General features: G+C 41.7%; 1 protein-coding gene across 4 annotated transcripts in view; it reads left to right on the top strand.

Annotated features, from left to right (window-relative positions):
* Nfia (nuclear factor I A) overlaps positions 1-24,710 on the top strand; it is a 348,579-nt gene that overhangs the window by 230,100 nt on the left and 93,769 nt on the right. For all 4 annotated transcript variants that reach the window (XM_027400457.2, XM_027400456.2, XM_027400460.2 and 1 more), the window contains 2 exons: positions 13,399-13,516; positions 19,746-19,873. In XM_027400457.2, coding sequence (XP_027256258.1) covers positions 13,399-13,516; positions 19,746-19,873 — 246 coding nt within the window. The remainder of the gene's footprint in view (positions 1-13,398; positions 13,517-19,745; positions 19,874-24,710) is intronic.

Here is a 24,710-nt window from a genome sequence, read left to right as displayed (position 1 = left end):
ATATTCTTACTAATAATAGCATACAAAGAGTATGTTTCATCAGAATGTATCAGTCATAGCAGCATTAGAGGGAAGTATATTATTGAGATCTAAGCATAGCCTTGATTTAAAAAAAATCCTTTTTACTCTAATATTAGAGCTCTAGTCCGTTTCATTCTGCCTTGGCTGCTCAAATCTTGCATTAGTCTTCATTACCAGCAGAGTTCCAAGGTCTGGGGGTTGTAAGAGGCCAGACAGCTCAGAAACATCCCTGGCATCTCGCCCTTACTCCCTTCCCTTATTTTCCTTTCAGGTCTTATAGCCAAGATTGATTAGCCCTCCACTCAGTCTAAGGCAGCATGATTGCCAAGTGAATTCTACATGTTCCTTCAAGACTGCCAGAGGGGATGCCTGCCCTTGGGGCTAAGTTTGCAGAATGTCTTGGATTGTTTCCTGTGCCTGTGTAGGGGGCTGGTTAGCAAAGGCCAGGCATTGTGAGCATCCTTCAGCTTCTCATTGCTTTCTGATTCTGCACACTGCTGTGTAATCGCTCCAGGACTCACTCACACATGGCCTTGTGCTGACTGCAACTGTTTGGCAAGAGTAGACTGGGCCACATCAGCTAAACCATGGCTTCAGGCCAAACTGGTCAACTGTATGCCAAAGACCCTCTCTTCTTTATAGATCTTTAATCTAGGTTCATCAAGATTTATTTTATAGATCCCCTTGGCCCCTGCAAGAGGGGTTCCCAAGCCCTGTTTCTCAACCTGAACACCCTTCTCAAAGGCATATGCCATAGTTAGGTTTCTATTCCTGTGATCAACACTGATCAAAAGACACTTAAGAGAAGGAAGTGTTTATTTGCTTGCAGATCACACTTCATCATCAAAGGAAGTCAAAGCAGGAACCTGGAAGCAGGAACTGAAGCAGAGACCACAGAGGGATGCTGCTTACTGGCTTGCTCCACCTGCTTTGCTTTCTTAGACAATCCGGGAATACTTGCCCATGAGTGATACCTCTCACAGTGGGCTTGGCCCACCCACATCAATCATTAATGGATAAAATGCCCCATAGACATGCCCACAGACCCATCTAATAGTTCCTCAATTAGACCTAGTTTGTGTCAGTTTAACGAAACTACCTAGCAGAGCATACTATCCAAGCTGCATAAAGAAAGGGAATCCTTGTCCATTCCTTAGAAATGTGTTGCCTCTTCTCTTCCTGTACCCACATGGGGAGAGCTGAGCCCCTGTTTTAGGAATGCAGGGGAATTTTTGCAGATAAGTGGGAATGAGGATCATTCTTCATCCTTGACATAGAAATAAGCTAACTGGCAGTGTTAGCCAGGATGATAGCCCTGCATTGTTCAATTTAAATATGAAAAATTATTTGACTGAGATTTTTCCAAGTACATACCTTGTATTTGGGACTAGACATGTGGGCACTGCTATACTTGGTGCATCTGTAGCTGGATTGTGGTACTCAAAGACACTGAGCATCTTGCTTCTGCAAGCCTTTGTTGTGATTGCTTCTATAACTCCATCATAAAGTAAAATAGACCAAAGGATTCTGGGCTTTGATTGATTAATCATTTCTTGAGGTGATATATCTTTACTGCATTTTTAAAGGATTACTATAATGCAAAATTGAATAACTAAAGTACACAATTATATTTTCCCTAGATCCATTTTCAGTATGATTTGCTTTCAATGAGTAGACATCACATTTTTAGTTCTGGTGGTGCTGTATATTGAACCAAGAGTCTCAACATGCTAGATAAGTCCCATATAAATTATGATATGACCAGTCCTAGGGGAAAAACATACATTAGAGCAGTTTTAGGTTTATAATTTTCAGTTAGCAAAACAGAGTCCCTTATGTCCCATTTCTAACCATTTCCCCCGTTATTAATGACTTTGGGTAGTTTGATACAATTCTTCCTATAGGTGAGCCAATATTGACACACAATTATTAACTGAAGTCTAGAGTTTACATTAGGGTTTCAGCTTGTGCTTTTGTTCCTGTTATACATTCTAAGTGTCTCCACAAGGCTGTAACAGCATGTGTCTACAATTATGTATCACATAGGATCATCTCACTGCCCTAAGAGCACTGTCCCCCACCTATCCACACTCCACACACCTCTTTGATCACTTTGTTGTTTTGTGTCTCATGTGGTGTGGGTATTTTACTGGTTCCCATGTCAGAGTTCCCTCTGAATTTCTTCTTTGGTGATCCAGCCTGACCTGCTTTTTTTTTTTCTTCATCGCAGTCACAGCTAGTTGTGACCACACACAGTATGAACATTGTGTATTACTCAGAAATGGTCCTCTTTCGTTGAAGGGTTTCTCTGTCCAGATACCTTGTGTTAACCTTCTAAATTTGATCATGAAAATATTTACTTCCCCCAGGATTCTAGTGAGGCTTTAACTGGAGTAGTTAAATGGCTAGTGCTATTTCAGTATTTGCAAAGGAAAAGTCACTGCAATAACGATATGCTGATTTTGTTGTTTGGGATAGTGCCACCTACAAGGTGGCAATGATAGAGAAACTCAGCCTCACAAATTCCTAGGTGAGAGTTAGACTAGACAGCCAGACTGCTCGACAATAAATGCCTGGATCAGAGGCAAGGAACTGCTGGCCCATAGGAGCTGCAGTCACCCATGAACTCCCTCACCCTTGTCTCCTGCCCACACCCTTTAATTTTTGTCATTATCATCTAATGTTTGTGAACTATAGCACAGGAAGTACTGTAGCTGAAAGTATGGATTTGTTCTGTTGCCTGTCTCCACACGTGGCAGAACCATCTGAAAGCACTTCTCGTTATTTATTACCTTGTTCCACAAGAGGGAGAAAACACAGACCACTGCACGCTGGGCCAGAGAAAAGGAAGAATTCAGTACAGGGCAGAGGCTCCTGGGAGCGACCATGGTTCCGAATCACTGAAGTTGTTTTAGCATAATCCCATGAAGGAGGAGACAGGAGCCATCTGTTGAGATGGCTCTTTATTACACAAAGCCCTCTACAGGCATTTTCAGATAGGCCCCTCCCATGAGCTGCCATGGAGAGCCCATTCTGCTGGCTGCTGAACGAATGTCGCTGCTTCAAGGGCTCTCTGTCAAGCCCACTCTTGTTTATTTTGTGCCAGCATTTCCTCAAAGTATGTGCTCTGAGGCTGCCAAATGTCCCTCCTGGTGTGAACTCAAAAAGTTCAGCTCCAAACTCCACTACTGCTCATTTCCTTCTAAAGTGCTGACTCTTTTCCTTGAAGTTTCTGGAGTGACTCTGAAACCTTAAAGGCCTCAGTGGGAAAGCGTAAAACCACAGATACACACAGCCCATTGTGCCTCTGGTCTGTAGGCTCTGATCGCCATCGTGGTTTGTACACCCAAACCGGCTGCAAGGGTTAAGTAAACTTCGTGGCTCCGGATGACTTCACAGCCCTGGAATTCTGCAAAGCCAGGATTCTCAGCACACTGTGGCTGGCCTTAGAATCTTTGGGTGTGAAAACCACTCTCAGCTACTCAGCCTGTGCCCTGGTTCCTGCTGCATGGCTGCAGAATCTATTAAAGTTCAGCAGATGAATTGTCCTGGCTCTGCCACAAAGCCTGGCTGCCTGGTGGACTTCGGGGTTCCTGAGTTGTTTGTCAATGGAGAGTGGCAGTGAATGGAACAGGCCTGTGCCTCAGCCTGGCATGAGGTGGCACCCTAGTGGCTGTTTCCTGCCTTGGGAATGTGAACTGTTGATGTTCTCACACAGAAATTATGACGGAGTTCCAGATACAGTTCTTTTTCAATTTCTTTTTCAAGTCCTCGGCATGGCTTCCAGTGCCCTTACCCATGCACACAGGTTTTCAGGCCAGAAGTCTTGTAAGAACCATTGACCAGGGTCTAACCTGACGTGGCAGGAATACTAAAACAGAATTAACTCGGCTGCGAGGTACAGTAGGAAAATGAGACTTTGGTAGGAATAAGCTAAAACTTGAAAATATAAATTGTTCTTACATGGAAAGACTAATGAAGAAGTGGACCTCAGATGAGGAGTCTTTGGCACCCCATCCTTTGGGGGTCACCACTTAAATAGTTCCAGTTCTTTCTATCTTTACTGAAGCAGGGTAACTTAGAAACTTGTCTGAGCAGGCAGCCTGTTGGCATTTCTGTTAAGGCACATAGTAACAATGACCATGGCATAGAAATTATTTTTTTAATAATTTATATTCTTAAGCAAGGCCTTCATTTGAAAGAAACCATTTGGGTTTCAGCATTAAAGGAAGAAACAAAAAGATGATGATAAAAAATAGACTGCAGCCCCAGCACGAACAGTCACTATGACCTTGCCTTTGTTTGCCATTACACAATTCAATGGCAGGCCACTCAAACTATGCTCTCGATCAATATCCTATTAAAGCTGCACAAAAAGTCTCCATAAACTTAGTGGTTAGCTATGTTTATAAATGGAACTCGGCATAATTAGATGGTCAATAGCAGGCTCTACTAGTAATTTTAAAATGAACATCACACATCTTATGCGTAGAAGCCAGAACCACCCCTTCTGGAAGGAAGGTTTGGTGTGTAGTAGACAATAGGTTGGAAGGCCTTTTAAAAGAGTATGTCTACATCCGAAATGCAGCTTTTAAAGAAAATCCGTTAAATAAGTTACATAATAGGAAATGCTGATTGGCCCCTTAATTTTTTTCAAGTCTAAGCTACTTTATTCTAAATGTATTACAGCACTGCAAATTCTTCATTTTCTAGTTTTAATTGAGTCCCCACACAGAGAGAAAATAATATATGTTGCCACATTCTTGGGGGCGGGGGGAGTCTGTCTGGCTTAACTTAACAGATTTCCTCCAGTATAATTCAATACAATTTAAAAATAAATGTTAGAATTGGATTATTTCTGAAGAATGCTTTGTCATACTGTTTTTTTGTTTTGTTTTTTCTTGGCTCATTTGGGGTGAGTGTCTGGGTAGAGAATCAGGAAGCAAATGGGATGGCCTGGCAGGGCTAAGATTTTCTACCATTTCTTTGGAACCCCATTCACAACCAACCAAAAGATGAGCTACTAAGGTAAGAGGTGACCCCACACACATGTTGGCGCTGTCCTCAGCTAGCTCTGCTCTACTATCAGATGTGTGTGTCCTCTGTTAGATATGTGTCCTGACCATTGTATTGACTTCTCTGCATGTTATAATTAGTGGGGTGCTTATAACACTGGGCAGCACTGGGCATTGAGTGTCCTGTGCTCTCTGTTACACTCAAGCCCTTGTCAGCCCCAGCTGGAGCTGCTGATGGCTGGGATTGAACCCTTTGTTCTTCATCCTCAGCTGAAACTTCAGTTAAGTTTACCAGATTCTAAGCACTTTTGTGATAGACACTGGGAAAAGAAATTCACATAATACCTTGATGTACATTCTAATTTGTCATTGTCTCTATTTGTAGGTCCATCAATTGCTAATCTTTTCTAAGTCACTTCTGCTTATACTTTCTGTGTTTAGCACAGACTATTCATGTTCAAATTGGCTGTATGGTGCCACAAATAACTCAGAATTTATATTAGGGATGAAAGTTTAAAACTTAATAACTACAGGACTTTGGTCAGTATTTATAATGCTGCTTGTCTGTGTTTCCCTCACAGGTTATAATCATGTATTTAATACAAAATATTTAAAGTCCTGGCTATATGCTGAGCATAAATCTAAGTGCTAAAATGGTGATACCTCTCAGGAACAAAGCAGAGGTAAAATAAGAGGATACCTAATGTTGAATTACTAACAGCCCAATAATGGTAATTGCTATAATCATTACTGAATTAAGCCTTTGCCCTTGATCATCAACTTCATGCTCTTGAGCTGATCCTTGAGCTGACCATTGTCAGAAAATTTATTTAAAAATATGCATTGTGTATAAGAGTGAGCAGGTTTAGAATCGTGTTCTGATAATTGGTCACTACAACCATTATAGTGCTTCCTTCTGTTAACATACCTGTACTGTTCATATTCATCTATCTAGAACTTTCTTAATGCTCATGGTTTTAATCAAAGCCTACCTTTCTGCAGCATTCCGGGTAGCTAATGGGTATTTAATGGGTAATAGGGTGTTCAAAAAATCCCCATTCTGACCCTGGCATGTTGCAAGTTGTAAGTGGTCAGCCATGAATGGGTTAACCATATCTGCATTTTAAATAATACATAACTCTATAGTATTTAAAATATGATTCTATTTATGAGCAAAACATTCAGGAGATCACTACTAATAATGTGCCCTTTAGTAAGTCTTTAATTGCTCATGGGCCTCACTTTGAAGAACAGATATTAATATCCAGTGAGTAATTCAGGGGAGCTAAAGGGCCTTCTTGGGATTTCCAAAAACCTGATGAAAATCCTTTTTGCCCCACAATAAGGATCCAAAAATGTATTGAGATTTGGTTTGGAATATCTGATTGTAGTTAACCCTCACGGATTGGAAAGGCTGTTGTTGGCAGCCTGTAGGCGTGTCTGGAATGAGACTGAGCACACTCAGAAAAGTGGCAACACAATATCAGATGCTAAGCTGAGCCATCCAGTACATGACTAATAGGACTGTATAATTAACCCCCATAAGTGGGAGAGGAAAAATTAAGGAGTTCTTGCTGAAAATGACTCAGTTGTCATTGTTTGTTGTTTTGTAGACAGGTAATTAGTGTGTTATTAAGAAGGGACTCTGTTGATACAGCTAATGGTCAGTACCAGGGTACTTATCCTGGGGAAGGAGCTTATATGTAGAAGCCCTTCCAGGGTTTATAGATCATTGTGGTAAAAAGACCTTTTATGCCATCAAATCCATCCCCTGTCAAGAAGACTGAATCCCATGGCTGAGGCTCTATCTTATACTAAACGGGTACCACATCTGACTTCCACCCAAAGCTAAGACAAGATGATGCTCTAAAATGCAGAAAATCAATTCCAGTCCCAAAGGCAGAAGCCACTAATGCAAGAGATCAGTCAGCATCATTCACTACTCCGTGGCCACTCTCCTGGACCAAGTGTGAGATGCTGCAGCATCATGGAGAGCACTGGCTATAGCTCCTTATGCTGAATGCCTCAAGAAGAGTGAAGAAGACACAAAAGTCTTGCTACTTAGGGTGATAGCTTATCTCATGAAACACATCTTCCCAGTGATCATGATGCAGCAAAGACAAGGAGAACAGGCATATGGCACCCAGTTTCTTTAGGCAGATATCTAGATATACTTGGCCTCAAAGCCCTGTGCTATCCCTGAACACTTTGCTAAACATCACCATTTATTTTCTCATTTGAAAAAGAGAATAATGTTAATATATTCCATAGGAGTAATATAGGATAAAATTACATATTTTATGTACATATCTGGCACATAATAAAATCCTTTGCTGTTTTCATTAGCATGCTCATATGATTTTAGTTCAACTCAGTAAACATTTGTTACACATGTAATCTGTGAAATGACCTATGCTGTGTGTTAAGAGGGATATGTAAATAAGTAGGAGATAACTCATCCTCCATAGAGATTATGTCTGAGTTCCTCAAGCCTCAAGACTTAATTTCTGCACAAGACTTACCATATACACAAAAGTGCCTGAGTAGAATAACTTACAAATTAATCTTTCAATAGTTATCTTTTAAAGGTAAACAATCCTTCATGACTCAGAGTGGAATATCAGTGAATTCAGCCTATTTTAATAAAATCGAAACATCTTTCATAAAAAAAATTGTGCTTATATCTCTCTTTTTGCTCATACACACACACACACACACACACACACACACACACACACACACACACACACAAGTTCCTTAACTTGTGTCGGCAAGGCATGGCTGTGTATGTGAGGTGGTCTGTGTGTGCTAGCAACTGCCTTTGTGGGGTTAGAAGCATTCTGCTGGCTTTTGGCACCTAGCACTACATTTCAGAAAAAGCATTGCTTAAATCTTTTAATAGCAGGCAAGCTCATTTCACATAGAGGGAAATCCATGTTTTAGTTCAGTGCCTTCCTTTTATGTTCCTGTTTGAAAAACCTTACTCCCAGCCTGCATTTGGCCACTCCTTTAAAAGCAGGGGTAGAAAGGGGAGATCAGCACAGGGTTTACAGACCAGAAATCTGCTTGGCAAAGGAGTTGCTGAAAACTGTGGTGTAGAAGCTGCAGAGAAAGTACCTTTATGATTGATTTCCATTCAAGTCAGACTGACTGCAGCGTGGTCATTTTTCTAGCCCGTAACTGCTCACACTGCAGCAGTCCGCTATCTGCAGGGCGTCTGAATTATAGCAGTCTATGTCCGTGTTACCTCTTACACAAATTACTTACACTGGTTTCTTTTTCCATGCAAATTCATCAGTTTTACAGCCCTTCATAGCCACAGTCAGGAAACTCCGGCAGAGAACACAAATTGATAAAATGAGTTAATTTTACTATACTTATTTTTTTTCTTTCTAAAAGCCCTCTCTTTTAGGCAGTGTTCAGGAAACATATTACAGTAAAAGGGAGATAACAAAGGAGTTGGATTTTCTTGCCATAAATTACTTTCCAAGTTAATTTCCTTTAACGATGATTCCAGATTTGCCAGTTTTCATAGCATTGTGTGTCTTACAACTGAGCCTTTGATGGAAAGAAGAACAAGTATTTTCCCATGTTCGCTCCTTTTGTGGCAGTGACATGGACTTTCTTATAGGACCTTTGCCAATGGAATGCAAAACAACATGAAATTGTTCCGGCACAGAACTGTGTGCTATTGTTGGAGTCCCCAGCCCCCAGTCAACAATGTAAGCTCCAAACTCTCTGGGAGTGTTTTTGGTCATACAATTGAAAGAAAAAGATGTCTTAATTTTTCATAGCTATTTTACAAGTTAGAAATTGTGTGCTGAGTGCTCATAGTCTTTTGAAGGGATCTGTGGCCCATTTTCCTTTTGTTTTGTTTTGTTTTGTTTTTTGTGTTTTTCCCTTTGTAAATGTTGGAGAAGGAGCATGTAGATCTGAGGGAAGACAACTGTGATGTCTGCTCCCTCGAAGGTAAGCCTCTCAAGGGCAGAAGTTTTCGTGTCCCGTCCACTGTTTTTAAGCTTCTGAAACAATGCCTAAGGTACCAAAGGGGCTTTTTACATACACATTGTGTCCCATGAAATGCAGCCTGTGTGCCTTTAACCGTAGACTGGACACATGGGTAGACATTTTGATAATCCTTCTTGCCAGTTCCTGTCAAACAAGCCATAAACTCGGCACCATCATCTCCCAGGCAGAGGAGCCTGGAAATTTGGATAGAATTTTTTCCCATAGTCCTCTCTTTCCAGCAATGCAACCCTGAGCAGATTGTCTCTGGTGGATGGCAGAAGTTCAATAACCACAGCCCTCTCCAACTGCTAATGTGTACAGAAGAGCAGGTCATCAAGAGGGTTGGCTACTGAAGTAACCCCTTTCTTCCAATAGCCCACATTACTATAATGATGCCTTAATAGCAAACCATTTATTAAGAAATGACACAGAGTACATTCTACTCGTGACAGGAAAGAGGGGGAAGGGAAGATGCATGACTTAGAAATAACATCTGAAGGCACAATTTCCAAAGTTAACCTTTTGAGAAAAACTCCTTGGTGAACAAGATGCTTATGCTAGAATAATTGCAATATTGCTTAAGAAACAGGGGCCTCTTCCTCTATGCTTATGCATATTTATAGAATACACTTTCATTTTTGCTCCAAATTGAAGGAGGTAAATGGAGATGATAACTGTGTCCTTAATTCAAAGTGTATTTATTGATCTTCACCTGTCTACACAAAGGATGGTGAGCTGTTTAGAGACACAGAGACAGTTCTGGGATATGGATGACTTAAGTTCAGGGGGTCTGATCTGTCTTCATGACTTGGGGAAGTTGTTCCATGTCTTTGTGCGTCAGTTCCTTCCTGGTGGCACTGTGAGGATTAAATGGAAGGATAGGCTTAAGGATATTAGTCTAGCTGCTGGCCCATGAAAAACTGCATTAAGAGTATGATGATGATGATGATGGTGATGGTAACCCTGGAGGCCAGTTTTGCATGTTTATCATAATTATTATGATACATGGCTAGAGTATTTCCTAGATACATGGTCTTGTAAGGTCTCCAAAGGCCTACCCACAGTTTCCTTCTGCTGTTCTGTCTTCATTGCTTATCAAAGGCTCTGCCTGTTCTCCAGATGGAAGGCTCTGAGGGTGCTGTGCTTGTGGTAGTGACATCGTGACAAGAGGCCTGCACTTAGGTGTGAGGCCCTGTCCTTGCTGGTCACAAGTATGGGCTGTCTGCATGGACAGTGGTAGGAACATGTGTGTACTAGGACCTGGTATGAAAAGCACAGTGTGGGTCTCTGCATTGTTAGGATTATTTAACCCAGGATGAGAAGCTCATTCTCATTTTAGATTCAGGAATGTTTTAAAATTTTAGATGTGCATGTTTGCCAGTCTCTGAAATCACTTACCATGAATCCATTGAGCACTTTGGACCAGGCTATCTGGGACCTTCACTGAATCTCCACTACTGCAAACTACATGGGTCATAGGAGGTCAATACAGGGCACATCAAGGAACATGTAGGTGGGCTGAGTTATTTTTTAAAATCTGTGTAGTGGTAGTTCACTATCTTTATATATGCATGTTCCTTCCTTCCTTCACATATTCTGGCTCCCTTGTTATTTTTAAAAGATAACAGAGGAAAAAGATATTTTCCTATGATAGACCACACAGTGCATGAAGTATTCAGTGAAAGTGCCAATGTCCACCACTGTGTAGATGCCTCAGAGTTCCCCCACTCAGTCCAGGCCAGGCCTCGCCACTCATCCTGACTCTGCTTATAACATCCAGCTGCTAAAGGAGGATCTCACCTTTTCCCCCCATGCTCAGGGGTGAGGAAGTTTTCCTACCAAGCCAAGGCCTCAACTCCACCCTGACATTTGTAAAGAAAACCTAAATTCACACATTTGACACTGACAGGCCTCTTCATTCTCTCTAGTTACCAAGATGTGACTGTAGGCTCCAGGAGGCACAAGGCCTTAAGAGCACCTGCCATATTATTTTATATGTCAGGCTGCTAGGGGAATGATGAGTGACAGGGGCCATCTTGCATAATGGCCCATTTCATACATAAAATATTGTGGAATAAAATATGAAATTATGCAAATAAATTGAATAAAAAAGCAAATGATAGAATGGCTAGCAACATTATTGAGTGGGAATCTGTTTACACTATTGTCAAGATGAGCTAAAGGCCCTCCCCTTTTATTAAAGCCTGTTATTGAGACACGGTATTTGGTTTTCAGTTTTCCATATCTTAGTAAAGAATTGTTTTTACATGGCAGCTATGCTTGAGATTTAGTCATTGTTAATAGCCAACTCAATGGACATCCTTAGAAATTGCTCTATTCCTTCGTGTCTTCTGACTCCATAGTTATTTAAGGTATTATACAATTCATCCTGCCTCCCAAGCAACTGTCCTAAGAAGTGTTCATTCCTGCCACAGTGAACTGCCAGCAAATCACTAATATCTGGCTCCTCCTGGCCATCCTTTGGTATCATCTCACCTCATCTTCTTGTTTAAATGACATCACTGCCTCTAGTTTTACTAACCCAATTCTTCAACCACCCCTTCTCTCCCATGCTTGCTCTCATGAGTGACAGAGATTCTAAATGCAAAACTGATGGCATCCCCATAAGCTGCCAGCTCTTCGTTGTCTGGCGAATAAAACTCAGTACAGCCTCCTGCACATATGACCATTGTTTATTGATTGCCTCTGGCTGCCAGGGATGATGCTTTGACAGTGGCAATCTAACTGCAATAGTTTCCCTTCTGAGGGATGGTGAGTGCATCGATGGTTCACACACTTGTGATGTTCCAGACTCAAATCTGTACTTTCTAAAGAAAAATTCCAGATCCTCCATGACCTAACCTTAGCCATCCATTGTGACTCTACTTTAGGCATGTCTTTTTCACTCTGTGTCCTATGACACAAAGCCGCCAGATAGCCAGTCAGCATTTTCTGTTCTCTTTAAGCTATCACTCTTCCCAGAATTCCTCCTTTCCTCCCAGTTGCTTGTACCCTGCTGTACTTTCAGCATCTTCAGCAGGGACGCTTTCTCAGGCCCTTTTACTCCCTTGAGCCTCTTCTTCTCAAGCTGGGTTAGACACCCACTTCTGACATCAGTTTCAGAATGACTATCTAAAGGCTTCTCAGCTGTCTCCACCTTAATCTGCCAGGTTCCCCTATAGTGTGTTCATGGCTGATGACCATGTCTCTAATCTACATGTCTTCTTCTCCCAGCAGTTATTGGTAATAGCAACGCTCCATAATTACTTCTTGAGTAAAATCTGGGCTCTTGGTGTTCCTGATTATCTTTTCTTCTAATAGATATTAGCATATTGAATGTATTTATCTGTATTGATGGACTTAATATGTGCAACATATGTTAATACACACACCGACTATACTGCTTTTACATAATATTTCAAAAAGTCTTCTTGAACTGATAATCTCACCATGGAACTTACAGTTTTCAAAGAAGATTGGCAGATGTGATTAATTCATTCAAAAACTACTTATTAAGCTACTGTAGGCAAGGCATCTCTAGAAGCATGAAGACATAAAATAATAGGTACTCATATCTCAGAAATGGTCCACTGTAAAGATAATAGGTCAATGCAATTGAATAAGAAGTTGGCAATATCTTCAATAAAGTGTGGGTAGCAAATACTTTGGCTTCTCAGGCCATGTGATCCCATTGTAGCTGTAGTTCTCGCTATGATGGCAGTATGCAGTGAGGATGTATGCAATGAATCTTTCAAAAACATAACTCATACACATACACACCACCACCACCACCACCACCAAAAACCAAACCCAAACAAACAAAAAGAAAATAGACCTCAAGGAACAGATTGTGCAGGGAGTTCATGAGCTACAAAGCAATGAGAATGCACACATTTCACATTGCAGGAAATGGGCAATGGGGGACCTAGATGGATGGATTAACTCTCATTAAAACTCAGAACAGAATTCCAAACTATAGATAAGAAGAAGCTGTTGGGATCAAAGTGAGAAAACCTAGGGAAATTTTGAGGCAGTCATTTTAAAAAATGTAAGATTAAAATATGAGAGGTATTTTCATTTAAACCACCCAGGAATGCCGTAAGCTTGGTGACAGTTTACAGTTACAAAAAAAGAAAAAAGATAAAAGGCACATTAGAAAGAATATGCCTTTGTGGTATAGACTGTTTTTATTGTCATTGTTCCTTTGAAGTCACAGTTTATTAGCGATTATTCTGGATAAGCTTTGCAGATAAATGCAAACAGAAAGTGTGTTCCATGCTACACTAATGTAGATTCTTGTCAATCTTGAATTCACAGGACTTAACTTATGATTTGTTTGTTTTCCTCTCTCTAGCACCAATAGCTGCAGGAACCGGACCCAATTTTTCTCTCTCTGATTTGGAAAGTTCTTCATACTACAGCATGAGTCCAGGAGCAATGAGGAGGTCTCTGCCCAGCACATCCTCTACCAGGTAATTGAACTGGTGACCTCCAAAGAGGCTAAAACACAGAAGGGAACACCTTGACTTTTAATTCTGTGCATGCTGGAGTTATATCCCCTTAGCAATGTTTCTATAACTATAGAGGGTACTAAAGTAGTGGGTTAAGCCCCAATAGGCTCTCTCATTAGGGAGCCAAAGCAAATGTACATGAGACAAATAGCAAGTTACACACACACACACACACACACACTCTCTCTCTCTCTCTCTCTCTCTCTCTCTCTCTCTCTCTCTCTCCCTCTCTCTCTCTCTCTCTCTCTCTCCAGGAAGAAAAAATATTACTTCAGTTGTATGCCGTGAAATAAGCATGATTTGAATCTGCTTTGTCCAAAAGGGTGAGGTGTTCATCTCTGAATGCTGGTTAGCTTTAAGGTGAGGCAGGAAAGTCACAGTATCTGAATGAGGCAGAACGTGAGCAAAGACATGGAGAAGAGCAGTAATGAATGAGGCAGCATATTCTCTGGGAAAGATGGATGGATTTGACTGGGGAAAAGAGATGAGTACTCTGCCTTGATTGGCATATGGTGGGAGCTGATGGATGACACCAGCCTAAGCACCCCGGTCACAACCTTCTTTGCCTGCTGGGTCCCATAAGTTACCAAATCTACTCTGTTGAAGTTTCCCAAAGATACAAATGTTTTCATATCATAGTATGAGGTTATAAAAGAAATGCAGGTCAGATATCAGGATGGGGTCATACTTTGGACCCAGGTGGTCCAGGAGGTCTTAAAAAGCTAAAGTCGGAAAGCGCAGCTTACTGTGAGTGCCAGGCTTCCTGATCCCCTTAGTTAGCTATCAGAGCCAACATCTGGAGAAGCACTTTGCAAGACCCTGCTGTCTCTAGATAACCTGTACCACGGGTAGGGGATTAGGCATCAGAGCCATGGTGTTCCTTTACAAATTGGCTTTAGCACTGGACTGTGACAACAAAGAAAGGAGCAGAGCAGGACTGCCAGTGGTGTTTATGTACTTTGTGGAAAAAACATTTATCAAATGTGATTTCTGTTAAAGCAAGTACAGATGTTTATGATTTAAAATAATGCCCAGAGTGTGGACATTTTCTCTGGTGTGGGAGTCTACCTTACCATTATCAACAGTATCTTAAACATCAACTTGAAGATGAATCAAGCTGTATTAGACTTTCTCTTCAGCATTGTTTAAATGTCCTCCTTAGTTCATTATAGTTTCACCTCCACAAGAAAACAAAAGTCTCAAATCCCAAAAGCATTTATAGCAGACAAGGGGGAACGTGAATACATTTGGATGTTAATACACTTGGAGGGTTTTGAAAATTTGCTGGCAGAAGAGACAGTGTACCCAGTCACCAATAAAAGCTTTGTAAATACTTATGGGCAGTGCTTAATTTAAAAGTGCATGGGTGGCTTGTTTTCATATGCGAGCCACTGTCCCATGTTCCTCTGTAGCAGTGTCCCTTACCTGGTATCCTTCCATACACTCCAAGCTCTGTTCTATGGTTTTATGTTGTGACCTGTGGATGACAGGCTTTTAGTTGTCATTTAAGAGGCTAATTCTTCTATTCTGCAAGTAACTGGTCCCCATAAGGAGTTAGTATAAATATCAGTAGTTAATAACTCAGTGATGTTTGACTTTATATTATTGGCCTCTTCTTGGGATTTTTTTTAAATCACTTTGGGTGTCAAAATTTTAGGTTTTTGCTTAAATTAGAAATAAAGAAGTGGCACAAGATGAGACATGAGACTAAGAGACAGGTTAATGAGTTTATTATATCACGGAGAGCGAGTGAGAGAGAAGAAGAGAGGAGGAGAGAAGCAGAGAGGAGAGAGAGAAGAGTGGGATGTTTTTATTTAGTTGTTATTGGTGTGTGTGTGTGTGTGTGTGTGTGTGTGTGTGTGTGTATAAGACAGGGACAGAAAGAGAGAGAGAGAGAGAGAGAGAGAGAGAGAGAGAGAGAGAGAGAGAAAGAGAATACATACAGGTATGCATGTACTTGCAAGGATGTAAAATGGGAGCCAGTTCCTCCTTTCACCTTTACACGGGTTTCCCAGGGGGAACCCAAGTTATCAGGCTTACCAAGCTAGTGCTTTATCTTTGGGGGCATCTCACTGGCCACCCTAAGGTGATTAAGAAAAAAAATTCTTCAATATATAGATTCAACAGAATTATCTGTTACACATTAGAAAATATGTCTTAAAGAATGTCCCATATTCACATACCAAAAAAAAAAAATGTTTGAGTTGTCTCCAGCAGACTGTCTTGCCATTGCAGCAGCGGAGCCACCAGAGCACAGTGTAGTTAAACACTTTGCCAGGGCCACAGCCCTGGTAAAGACAGGTCACCATTCAAATTCAGGCCTTCTGTAATTTACAGACTACAGACCACAGTTATTTACACTGAATTGTCTTAGCAGCAATGCTGTATCCAGGAACTACAGAATGAGGGATCCTAGCAAAGCAGAGTCTTGAATCTCCACCTCACCCTGGTCTGTGTGGCCACTGTCTGAATATTGTTACTATATTAGTGGCATAAACCTGTCTTTCCTCCCAGTCTGGTTCTATGTCCAACTCATAAGCAAACAAAAAGCACCAAGTATTTTTAATTGGTGCTGTGGGCACAAAAACAAATCAGAGGAGCTTTGCACAGTGACGAGTAGAAATGTTCAGATTGGTTTCTGTGAACACTCAGTCAGGAAAATGGTTTTAACTTGTGGGTACAAAACAAGGTAGGTCTCACATAGTAGGAAGCAAGCAATAGAATCCTTGTGTTCAAAAGCTAGGATCAAGAGACAGAATCAAGGACCAGCTCATATATAAAAGTTAATAAATAAGTAAACAAAATCATGATCTGTGTTTCCCATATGCTTTATATTACTCCAGGATGAGCATCTCCAAAATAATAGAAAAGTTGAGTAAAAATAGGAACAAGGGCTTTATTCTACAGCACTTTGTTACGATAATCATCCATGAGCAGATCATGAGGTCAGTAAACTGTGTCCCAGAAGCCTCTTGCCTATTCTTCATAGCACTGCCAACTCTCATCCCTCCTGGATCCTGTTCTCCTTCTATCCACACTTCCATCTTGCAGATGCGGATTCTGTGTCCATCTTGAGCATCCTCATATGCAAGCTCAGGTGTCAACTGTATCCATACAGTGTTCCCACCTGTGCAGTTCATGCCTGAATTTAATTAGAGCACTCCCAAGGGGGGAAACAGCTTTGGAACTCAGAAAAATATTAACAATATGAAAGCAACACACCATGAGATTGACCTCTGGGGCTGAATCTCATTGAACATAGATGCTCGGATGATCTCTTGTCACGTGTGCTCTCAGAAGCATTTGAGCATTCAAAATAATCTGACACTGTAGTAGACACTAAAGGCCAAAAGATAATAATGATTTTAAAAGTGGAGTTGTTGGGTTGTCAGCCAAGATGAGGTGGAACTTTCTGGTGATATCATCTGTACTTCTGGTTCCCAAGACCACAAAGCTCTGCCAGTCACTTTCTCTAAAAGTCTCAGTGTTGGGGGGTCAAATCCAGGGCCAGGTAAGTGGTGGCATCCTGATGCACATGTAAGACGAGGAAAAGAGTCTACATAAGGATGGTTAGGAGACCAGAAGATGCAGAAATCTCCTGGGAAGTTACTCTGCTATTCCCAGAGTAATGTCAGCCAGCCTGCCCCTATGCCTCCTAAGCACAGCTAGGATCTTGCTTCAGTAAGTACCTCAAGTCTATACTTGAATATCACAAGTGCCATTATAAAACATGTAGTCAATTGTGTAGGATTCAAATTGTTCCTGTTGGTCCTCCAGATACATAAGACTCAGTGTTGTAATATAAGAATCATAGGATATCAAGACAGCAATTCCCCTTAAAAAAGCATAATTGCATTCCAACTCTTAGTCTTGCCAGAACATGCAAGTCTGGTTTTTGATTGACTGGAGTACACCAGGGGATTTCACCCAACTTACAGTCTTCTAAGTTGCAAGATGATTTCAAGTGGCCGACAGTTTTAAAATACAAGTGTTACTGAGTGTAGAGGAAGAAGCCAGAATCCATATGGAAAGTAGGATACTCCTTATTAGTTCAGGAATCCTAGCCAAGAGATTTGTTTTAAATTTGACCCTTAGCTTTCTGCTTGCAAGGCAAGAAGGGGAACCAATTGATTAGACAATAGAATTGCATTTAGAGACACTGGAGTTTTCTGCCTTTTATATATTGTTTTTCTGAGTGTACTATACGTGATTGCAAATAAAGGGCATGCCTTAGCTACATATTACATAAAACAGGAAAGGTTTTCAAGTAGTTACTTTTCACCAAACTTCAAGAAAAAGGAATACCATTAACTAGGCAGTTCCAGACATGTCCTTGGGTCCTAGATTAGCATGGTACAATGGGGTGGCTTTCCTGTAATCTGCTCTAAATGAAAATAGAACTTAAAACCTAAGAACATTGGACCAGCCACATGAATGATTTTAATTTCTTACCTAAATTATGTCCTATTTTAAAATTCAGATTGTGGCAGTAACATTATCTCCCCTTATCCAGGTAATGACTCCTCCTTTTTCCTGCTGCCTTCCCAAGTCCATTTTCTGCACTCACTAGCCACTTTTCCACAATGTAACTCCCATGGCACACATATGTGGAGGGCTTCAGAAGTCTTCGTTGCTTGTAGGATAAAGTCCAGACTGATGATATCTCCCCTGACCTCCACACTTTTCTTCTGTTGGTCCCTCCACTGGTTTCAGCATCCCAGAACCAATTTTCTGTGTATCACACCTGGCTTGTACCACTGCTACCTGGCACCTGCTCTTGGAACGATGCACAGTGTCTAGTGACCTTCATTCCATGAGCTCAGCAGTGACAGTGGATGCTGCCCTGCCACTCTAGGTTCTGCTGTGACCCCAGGGGCATTAACCTCTTAGGTTTTGAGGCATGAAAGGAAAAATGCCAACTTGGGAAGCTTGAGACAAAAGTTTGCCAAAAAATATAGAGGCTTTTAATATTTTTAAAATCATAATAGTGTCTGAGTTTGTTAGTGGAGTGCCAGGTGACCTTCACCATTTCCTTTTCTGTTGCCATCTCATTAGCCCTTATACACAGCTCAGGAGCCCCTCTGCTGTGAGAAGTCCTTCTCAAGCCCTGGGTGTAAGTACCAGGGTTCCTTGTCCACAGCCTGAGCATGATCCCTCTGTTTCTTTTGAGCCTCTCCATCTCTGTTCATGGAGAGCCATACCTGACTCACCCAACACACTTTTCTACACTTGAGTGCTGCCCCTGGCATGGAGAAGCTACACAGCCAGTGCCTGATGAATGAAACCCAGGGAAAGTTCTGCATCCTGAGGTGTGGGCAAGAGATTTCCCAGATTTCCCGCCCAGAGCGGGAGATCTGCCCATGCAGCAGTGTGTTGTTCAAACTGCCAGTCTGGTCAGCCAAAACAGGAATAAGCAGCAGGTAACAGATATTTCACCATCTTCTAACCCTCAAGCTTCACAGCGAGAAGGTTCTTCAGTAGTTCTTCAGCTGGAAGTCAAGAGATGTGTTAAGGAATTTCCTTGGTCACACCATTGCAGAAACCTAGTCTTCATTCACCCAAATGAAATAAAATGTCATTTCGTTCATCTCTGTGTAGAAGGACATGAAAGTCTGTAGACCACTCCTCCCTGCTAGTTTTAGCCATTCTGTTTGGCATTTTATCTCTAGTGCCAAAAGGAGTATCTGGACTCCACAAATGTGTAGTAAATATCTCCTTTTGAAAGAAAAATCCAAGTGAAAGGTGGAAAATGCCTCCCCCCAACCAATCAAAGCATTCCTAGAAGGATAATGAGCTCTGCTTTTTATTTATGTACTTTTAACCTTTCGGGGGCTTCTCCATGGATTTGAGTGGGTTTCTAGGCATGCTGCTGATGGCTAGCCCCGAGCCACGTCTATGGAGATAAGCTACTTGGGCTTCCTAAGTGGAAGCCAAAGTAGAAGCCAGCCACCAGCTCTGTAATGAAAACGAGGCACCGAATGGAGGTGGTGGCAACAACTTGATCAGTAAAGATGAAACCGGCATTTGGACCCATAGGCCAAGATGGGCACCACATCCTGTAACTTGCCGAAATCCACAAGAGCCTTCAGAGGGTCCTAGAACTGCACACTTTTCCATGAAGCATCCGGGAGAAAGGTGGCTTAGAGCAATTTTAAACACGCATTTCTCTCTCTTTTTTTTTTTCTTTCAGCTCTACAAAGCGTCTCAAGTCTGTGGAGGATGAAATGGACAGTCCCGGTGAAGAACCATTTTACACAAGCCAAGGACGCTCCCCAGGGAGTGGCAGTCAGTCCAGTGGATGGCACGAAGTCGAGCCAGGTGAGCAGGGGAGAGTCATGAAAGTGAAGAAAGCAGCATGTGCATGTGGCCATGTTGTCACAATCATGGTAGAGTGGCAGAGGACAGCAGGTGCAACTGAGGTGAAAGGCAGACGAGAATGTGGCGTCTCGCTCACGGCCTGTCACCTGCACTTGGAGCCCATGTGCATTTTAATTTTGCCTTGGTTGCTTGTTGAGCTGAACCTCACTTTGTTGCCCATAGTGGACTCAAGTTCCAGGGTCAAGTGTTCCTCCTTCCTCGGCTTCTTGAGTAGCCAAGGTGGCGGTTTTCTTTTGCTTTTCTATATATAAATGTTTTGTTTTTAAAGTATACTCTAGTGTTCATAAGGAAAATGGTCAATTTTCCCACTGTGTGGATAGCAGTGTAAAGCAGGGCAAGTCTCCTGTAACGCAGATTACAATTGGGTTTTTATAACATAAGGACACTTGCATTGTTTTTTTTTTTTTTTCCTTTTCTTGTTGTGGATTGTCATCATGACTGTTTAAACAGCATAGCCACCTTTTATGTCTGTCTGCACTAACATGCATACATACATTCCTGTTGGTCTAACCTTGGGGTCGTCAGGTGGTGGCTATAGAGTCTCAGAGCAATTCTGAAATCAGCGACTTCTGAAGACCTTACTGTCTGCCCTCCACGTGGCTGAGGGGAATGGGCTCCAATGCCTTCATCAATACAAGTCAAACCTTAATGTCTGCCCTCCACGTGGCTGAGGGGAATGGGCTCCGATGCCTTCATCAATACAAGTCAGATGGAAAAGTGGATAGAGGGGTTTGAGAATCATCTAAAGTACAGCCTTCACTTCAATGACAGGGCTGTGTGGTTACAGCCAGACTGCACGACCTTCCCGTCAAACACAACCTGCCCATAGTAATAGCATTTCAAGGCTCTGGGGGATGAAGTAAGGTGATCTGTATTGTCCACTTAAGAATTATACCCAGCACAGAGTGATGCAAAGGGAAAAAAAAAAGGAAGAAATTCTCCGGCCATCCCTCCCTACTTTGGTCTCAAAGTAACTGCCTGCAAGAACAGACGGGCACTAAGAAAATCTTGGAACTAGCCCCTCATCTTCAGAGCTTGCACCTCCCTCTCCTCCACAACAGTGTTTCAATATACAAACTCTATGGCTATAGATGGCTTTGCATGACTGTAAAGGAGCTGCAGAAGGGAGAGTTTAGGGTGATGGAACCATCTGGGTCCTGATTATGGGACTTTCCATAATCGATATAATGTCTGGCATTCACAGAAGTTATGTGCCCCCTCCCTGCCTTAGTTGCATTCTATGCTAATTAAAAGCATGTAACAATAAACCCCCATGCCCTATTGGCTGGGTTTTTTTTTTAATCTTTATGAAAATGTAAAACTCCTGTACAATTCTGCCCAGTGCCCTCACACAGCTCATCAGTTCACCCATTCAGTAATCTTCAGTGGAATTTTCTGGATTAAGTGTGATACTGATTCTGAGAAGTCAAGGGTAAGATGGGGAGGCAGTGACTCCTGCTTTCCGGGGGATTGGGAGCAGGTGTAGAATCAGTGGGGCCGTCTCAGTGTTGTGAGGAACATAGGGCTGAGGAGATCCTCTGGTGTCCTTTTTCCAGTGTCGCCCACGCAGTGCTCCAGGTGTGGTTGTTTTTCTCTGCAGGTTGCCACACTTAGATCAGCTAGCCTAAGAAATAAAGCCAAGTCAGGAGAGAATGCAAATGCTGACTTCCGCTGCCAGTAACCCGTGCCCTCTGTGTAGCACTGATGAAAAGTTCATGCATATTAAAAAGTTAAAAGATGGAAACTTTTTAGAGCTCCCTTTTAATTTAGTCCTAACTTTCCTTCTTCAGTGATAATTAGCATCAAGTATATAGGTGTGGTGCATTTGTCCTGGAGTGCTATTATCGAATGTTCCGTGTATACTCCAGCTGGTTTATGATGTTGATAGACACAAAGCCTCGCACAGTGAGCCTGGCCCTCCCAGCCTCCTCCTCCTCCTCTTCTCTGCCATATTTGGGGGCTGTGAGGTCTGACTTAACAGAATGCTTCGGCCTAGTAACTCCCTCATTCAAAGTGGTTTCTGTTCATGCCTACACATTACGAGGCAAATAGTTATAAACCCTAACGCCTGTGTCCCCATACCCTTTGCACTCATGAGATACTAAGTTTAAAGGTTAAATCCTCTTTACATGGAGAGATTTCTTCCGTTCCTTCTTCTTAAAGAAATTGTGCTCCTGAAATGATTTGCCCATTGTCTGTCCTGGTTTCATTAAAGAAAAATGCAATCTCATGGCATATATTTGTGGGGGCTGGAGAGCGCAGTGGATAAATTTATATTTGGCCATATTCAGCATAGAAAGTCATAATTGAAACAGGGCCTGAGGGGACATTAAAACACAACTGAGGGATGTTGCACATGTTCATGGCGACTTTGGTGTCATTAGCTCACACCAGCCACTTTAAATGGATAATTTATGCTGCCAGATGGTCCTTTTTGGGGATTTTCCATCAAGCCCAATCCCCTTTTTGGCACAGAGAACACCTTTATGTTGTTCCCACACTTATCCGGGCCTACATAGCTTTTCCCCAGGGGTACAGTTAATTAAGTGGGAGGCTTTTAGTGGTTCACTCATGTAAATTGCCTTCAGAAATATGTTGGGAATTATGTATATCCAAATGCATGGGCAGCCTGCACTTGGGATAATTCTCTCAAACAAGTATGAAGGGCACTGGGTCTATGCTTCTGATGTGACACAGGAAGCAAGGCTATACTCACGCTCCCCTCTAAGAGCTCGGCATCTGGGATAGGCCTCACTGGTTTCCAGGGCTCCCTAGTTGCAGGGGTCTGAAGGTGGCCAGGAGAGGCTTCCTTGAGCAACAGCAAGATGTTAAAAAGTGAAATAGTCCAGACATCCAGTAAACTACGGGCATACTTTCCAAATGTCTTCGGTAGTATCCTGTCCCCCATTGGTTCATCTAGCACTTTCGGTGCATGGCTCTGCCTGTCTGTGCAGCAGCACACAGGAGATGATGCCCGTCTGAAACACTAGACAGTCTGAGGCTGGCTTCTGGTTCTCTCAGTGCTGAATGTATTCCCTCCACTTGGTTTTGCTTCCCATTTGTCTCACAGCTTGCTTGGATTGGGTCTGTATCTAGTCATGCAATGTGACTTGAGCCCAGTGAAATGCTATCCACCAGCATTCACAGACCATCAATGGCTGTTCAGCCACACAAGTGAGAAGTTGCCAATGAGAAGATAATGCAAGTCACCCAGGAAGGGAAGCAGCAGGCAGGGCCTCATTGGCTGAGACAAGGCTCTGGCTGTACATGTGGTTTTCAATGAATGGTCTTTACAATGTACAGACTCCGGTTTTTGTTTGTTTATTTCTTTGTTTGTTTAGCTTGAGTAAGCCCACACTGAAGGTGCATCTGTGGCCAGGGCCTGTCTTTCAAACCAAAATTGACTCCAGGATAGATTCGCTTCTATATTTAACCTCTTTAGTGTGATTGTTTATGCTAATGTTTCAAGGTCTTGTGTTTTAACTTAAGTTAAAAATATCATAATAAAACTAGTAAATAACTCACTAGAAAGACCTGAAAATCCCCCATTTCCCTTATCTCAAATTCTTATCATGTAATCTAGGTCAGGAAAATAGATATGAGCTACTAAATAAATACACATAGAACAATACATATAAGCAGAGTATTGACTGGTAATGGTGAAATATCTGTCATATCACCCATAAATCAAATAATCCTCAGCATCTAGGACTTGTTCAAATGCTATGTCAAAGAGGCTCTTAGTGACCTAAATATCTGCTGGCCTTGTAACCACCATCTCCTCATTCGTAGCCCCTCTTCCCTTACCCATGCTCCATCTACTGTTACTCTCTTCTCCCCCTAGAATATATACTCCAACAGAGTGTGGCTTAGTCCATCTTTTACACAGCTGTGTCCCTAAAACCCACAACACTGTGTAGAACATAATAAGTGTTCAATAAATATTGGCTGAATGGGTGGGTGAAACAGACAGATTGGAGCTTTCTTATATACTTGAAAGCAGAATTTGCTGCCAACAATTCTCTAAAAATTGATATTTCCTATATCCTTAACCCGAAGGCTTCCAGTCCAATCTAATTACTGGCCAATAGTGGGAAAAATAATTGCCAAGGTTCAGCCAAGCATCTCATTGATCAGTAGTCGGGCACCAAACTATATTCCAACTACCCTTCTCCTTAACAGGTTTTCCTTTAAATAAACCAGATATATTTTTTAAAGGTAATTGACAAGAATAGTGCTTATTGACAATTAGGGAAGACAGGAGGAAGCCAAGATGGAGGGGTCCATACAGATGAAGTCACTGAAATAGGAGACTACACATTGTCACACAGTAAAGCTGCTACATTCAGTGATGTGATACATGGTATATGATGATAATGATTCATTTAATGATTTTTATATCTCAGCATAACCCAAAGCGAAGAGTTTGAATGCTCCTATGACAAAGAAATGGTAACGATTTGAGGTGTTGGATTTGGTAACTTCCCTGACTTAGTGATTAGGCAACATGTCCATGCATCATGCTTATAGCCATCCAGAACTAGGGCCCCAGTTCTGCAAATGTGGGGTCATGAGCTAACTGCCAAAATAGTCCTCTATATATGCTTTTAAACATTTTTTGAAATGTATTTATTTATTAAATAACTTTTTATAAGAACAGAGGCCATACTTAATTTTGACCTTTAAGAATGAAATCAACTTATCCTGGAAATAAGTTTATCCCTGAAAGAAGTTCATCACTTACAGCATTTAAAAAGTAATTGCAAATTAAATGTAT

Source organism: Cricetulus griseus, chromosome 2 (genome assembly GCF_003668045.3).
Source record: "Cricetulus griseus strain 17A/GY chromosome 2, alternate assembly CriGri-PICRH-1.0, whole genome shotgun sequence".
Lineage (NCBI taxonomy): Eukaryota > Metazoa > Chordata > Mammalia > Rodentia > Cricetidae > Cricetulus > Cricetulus griseus.
This window is presented reverse-complemented; position numbering and strand designations above follow the sequence as displayed.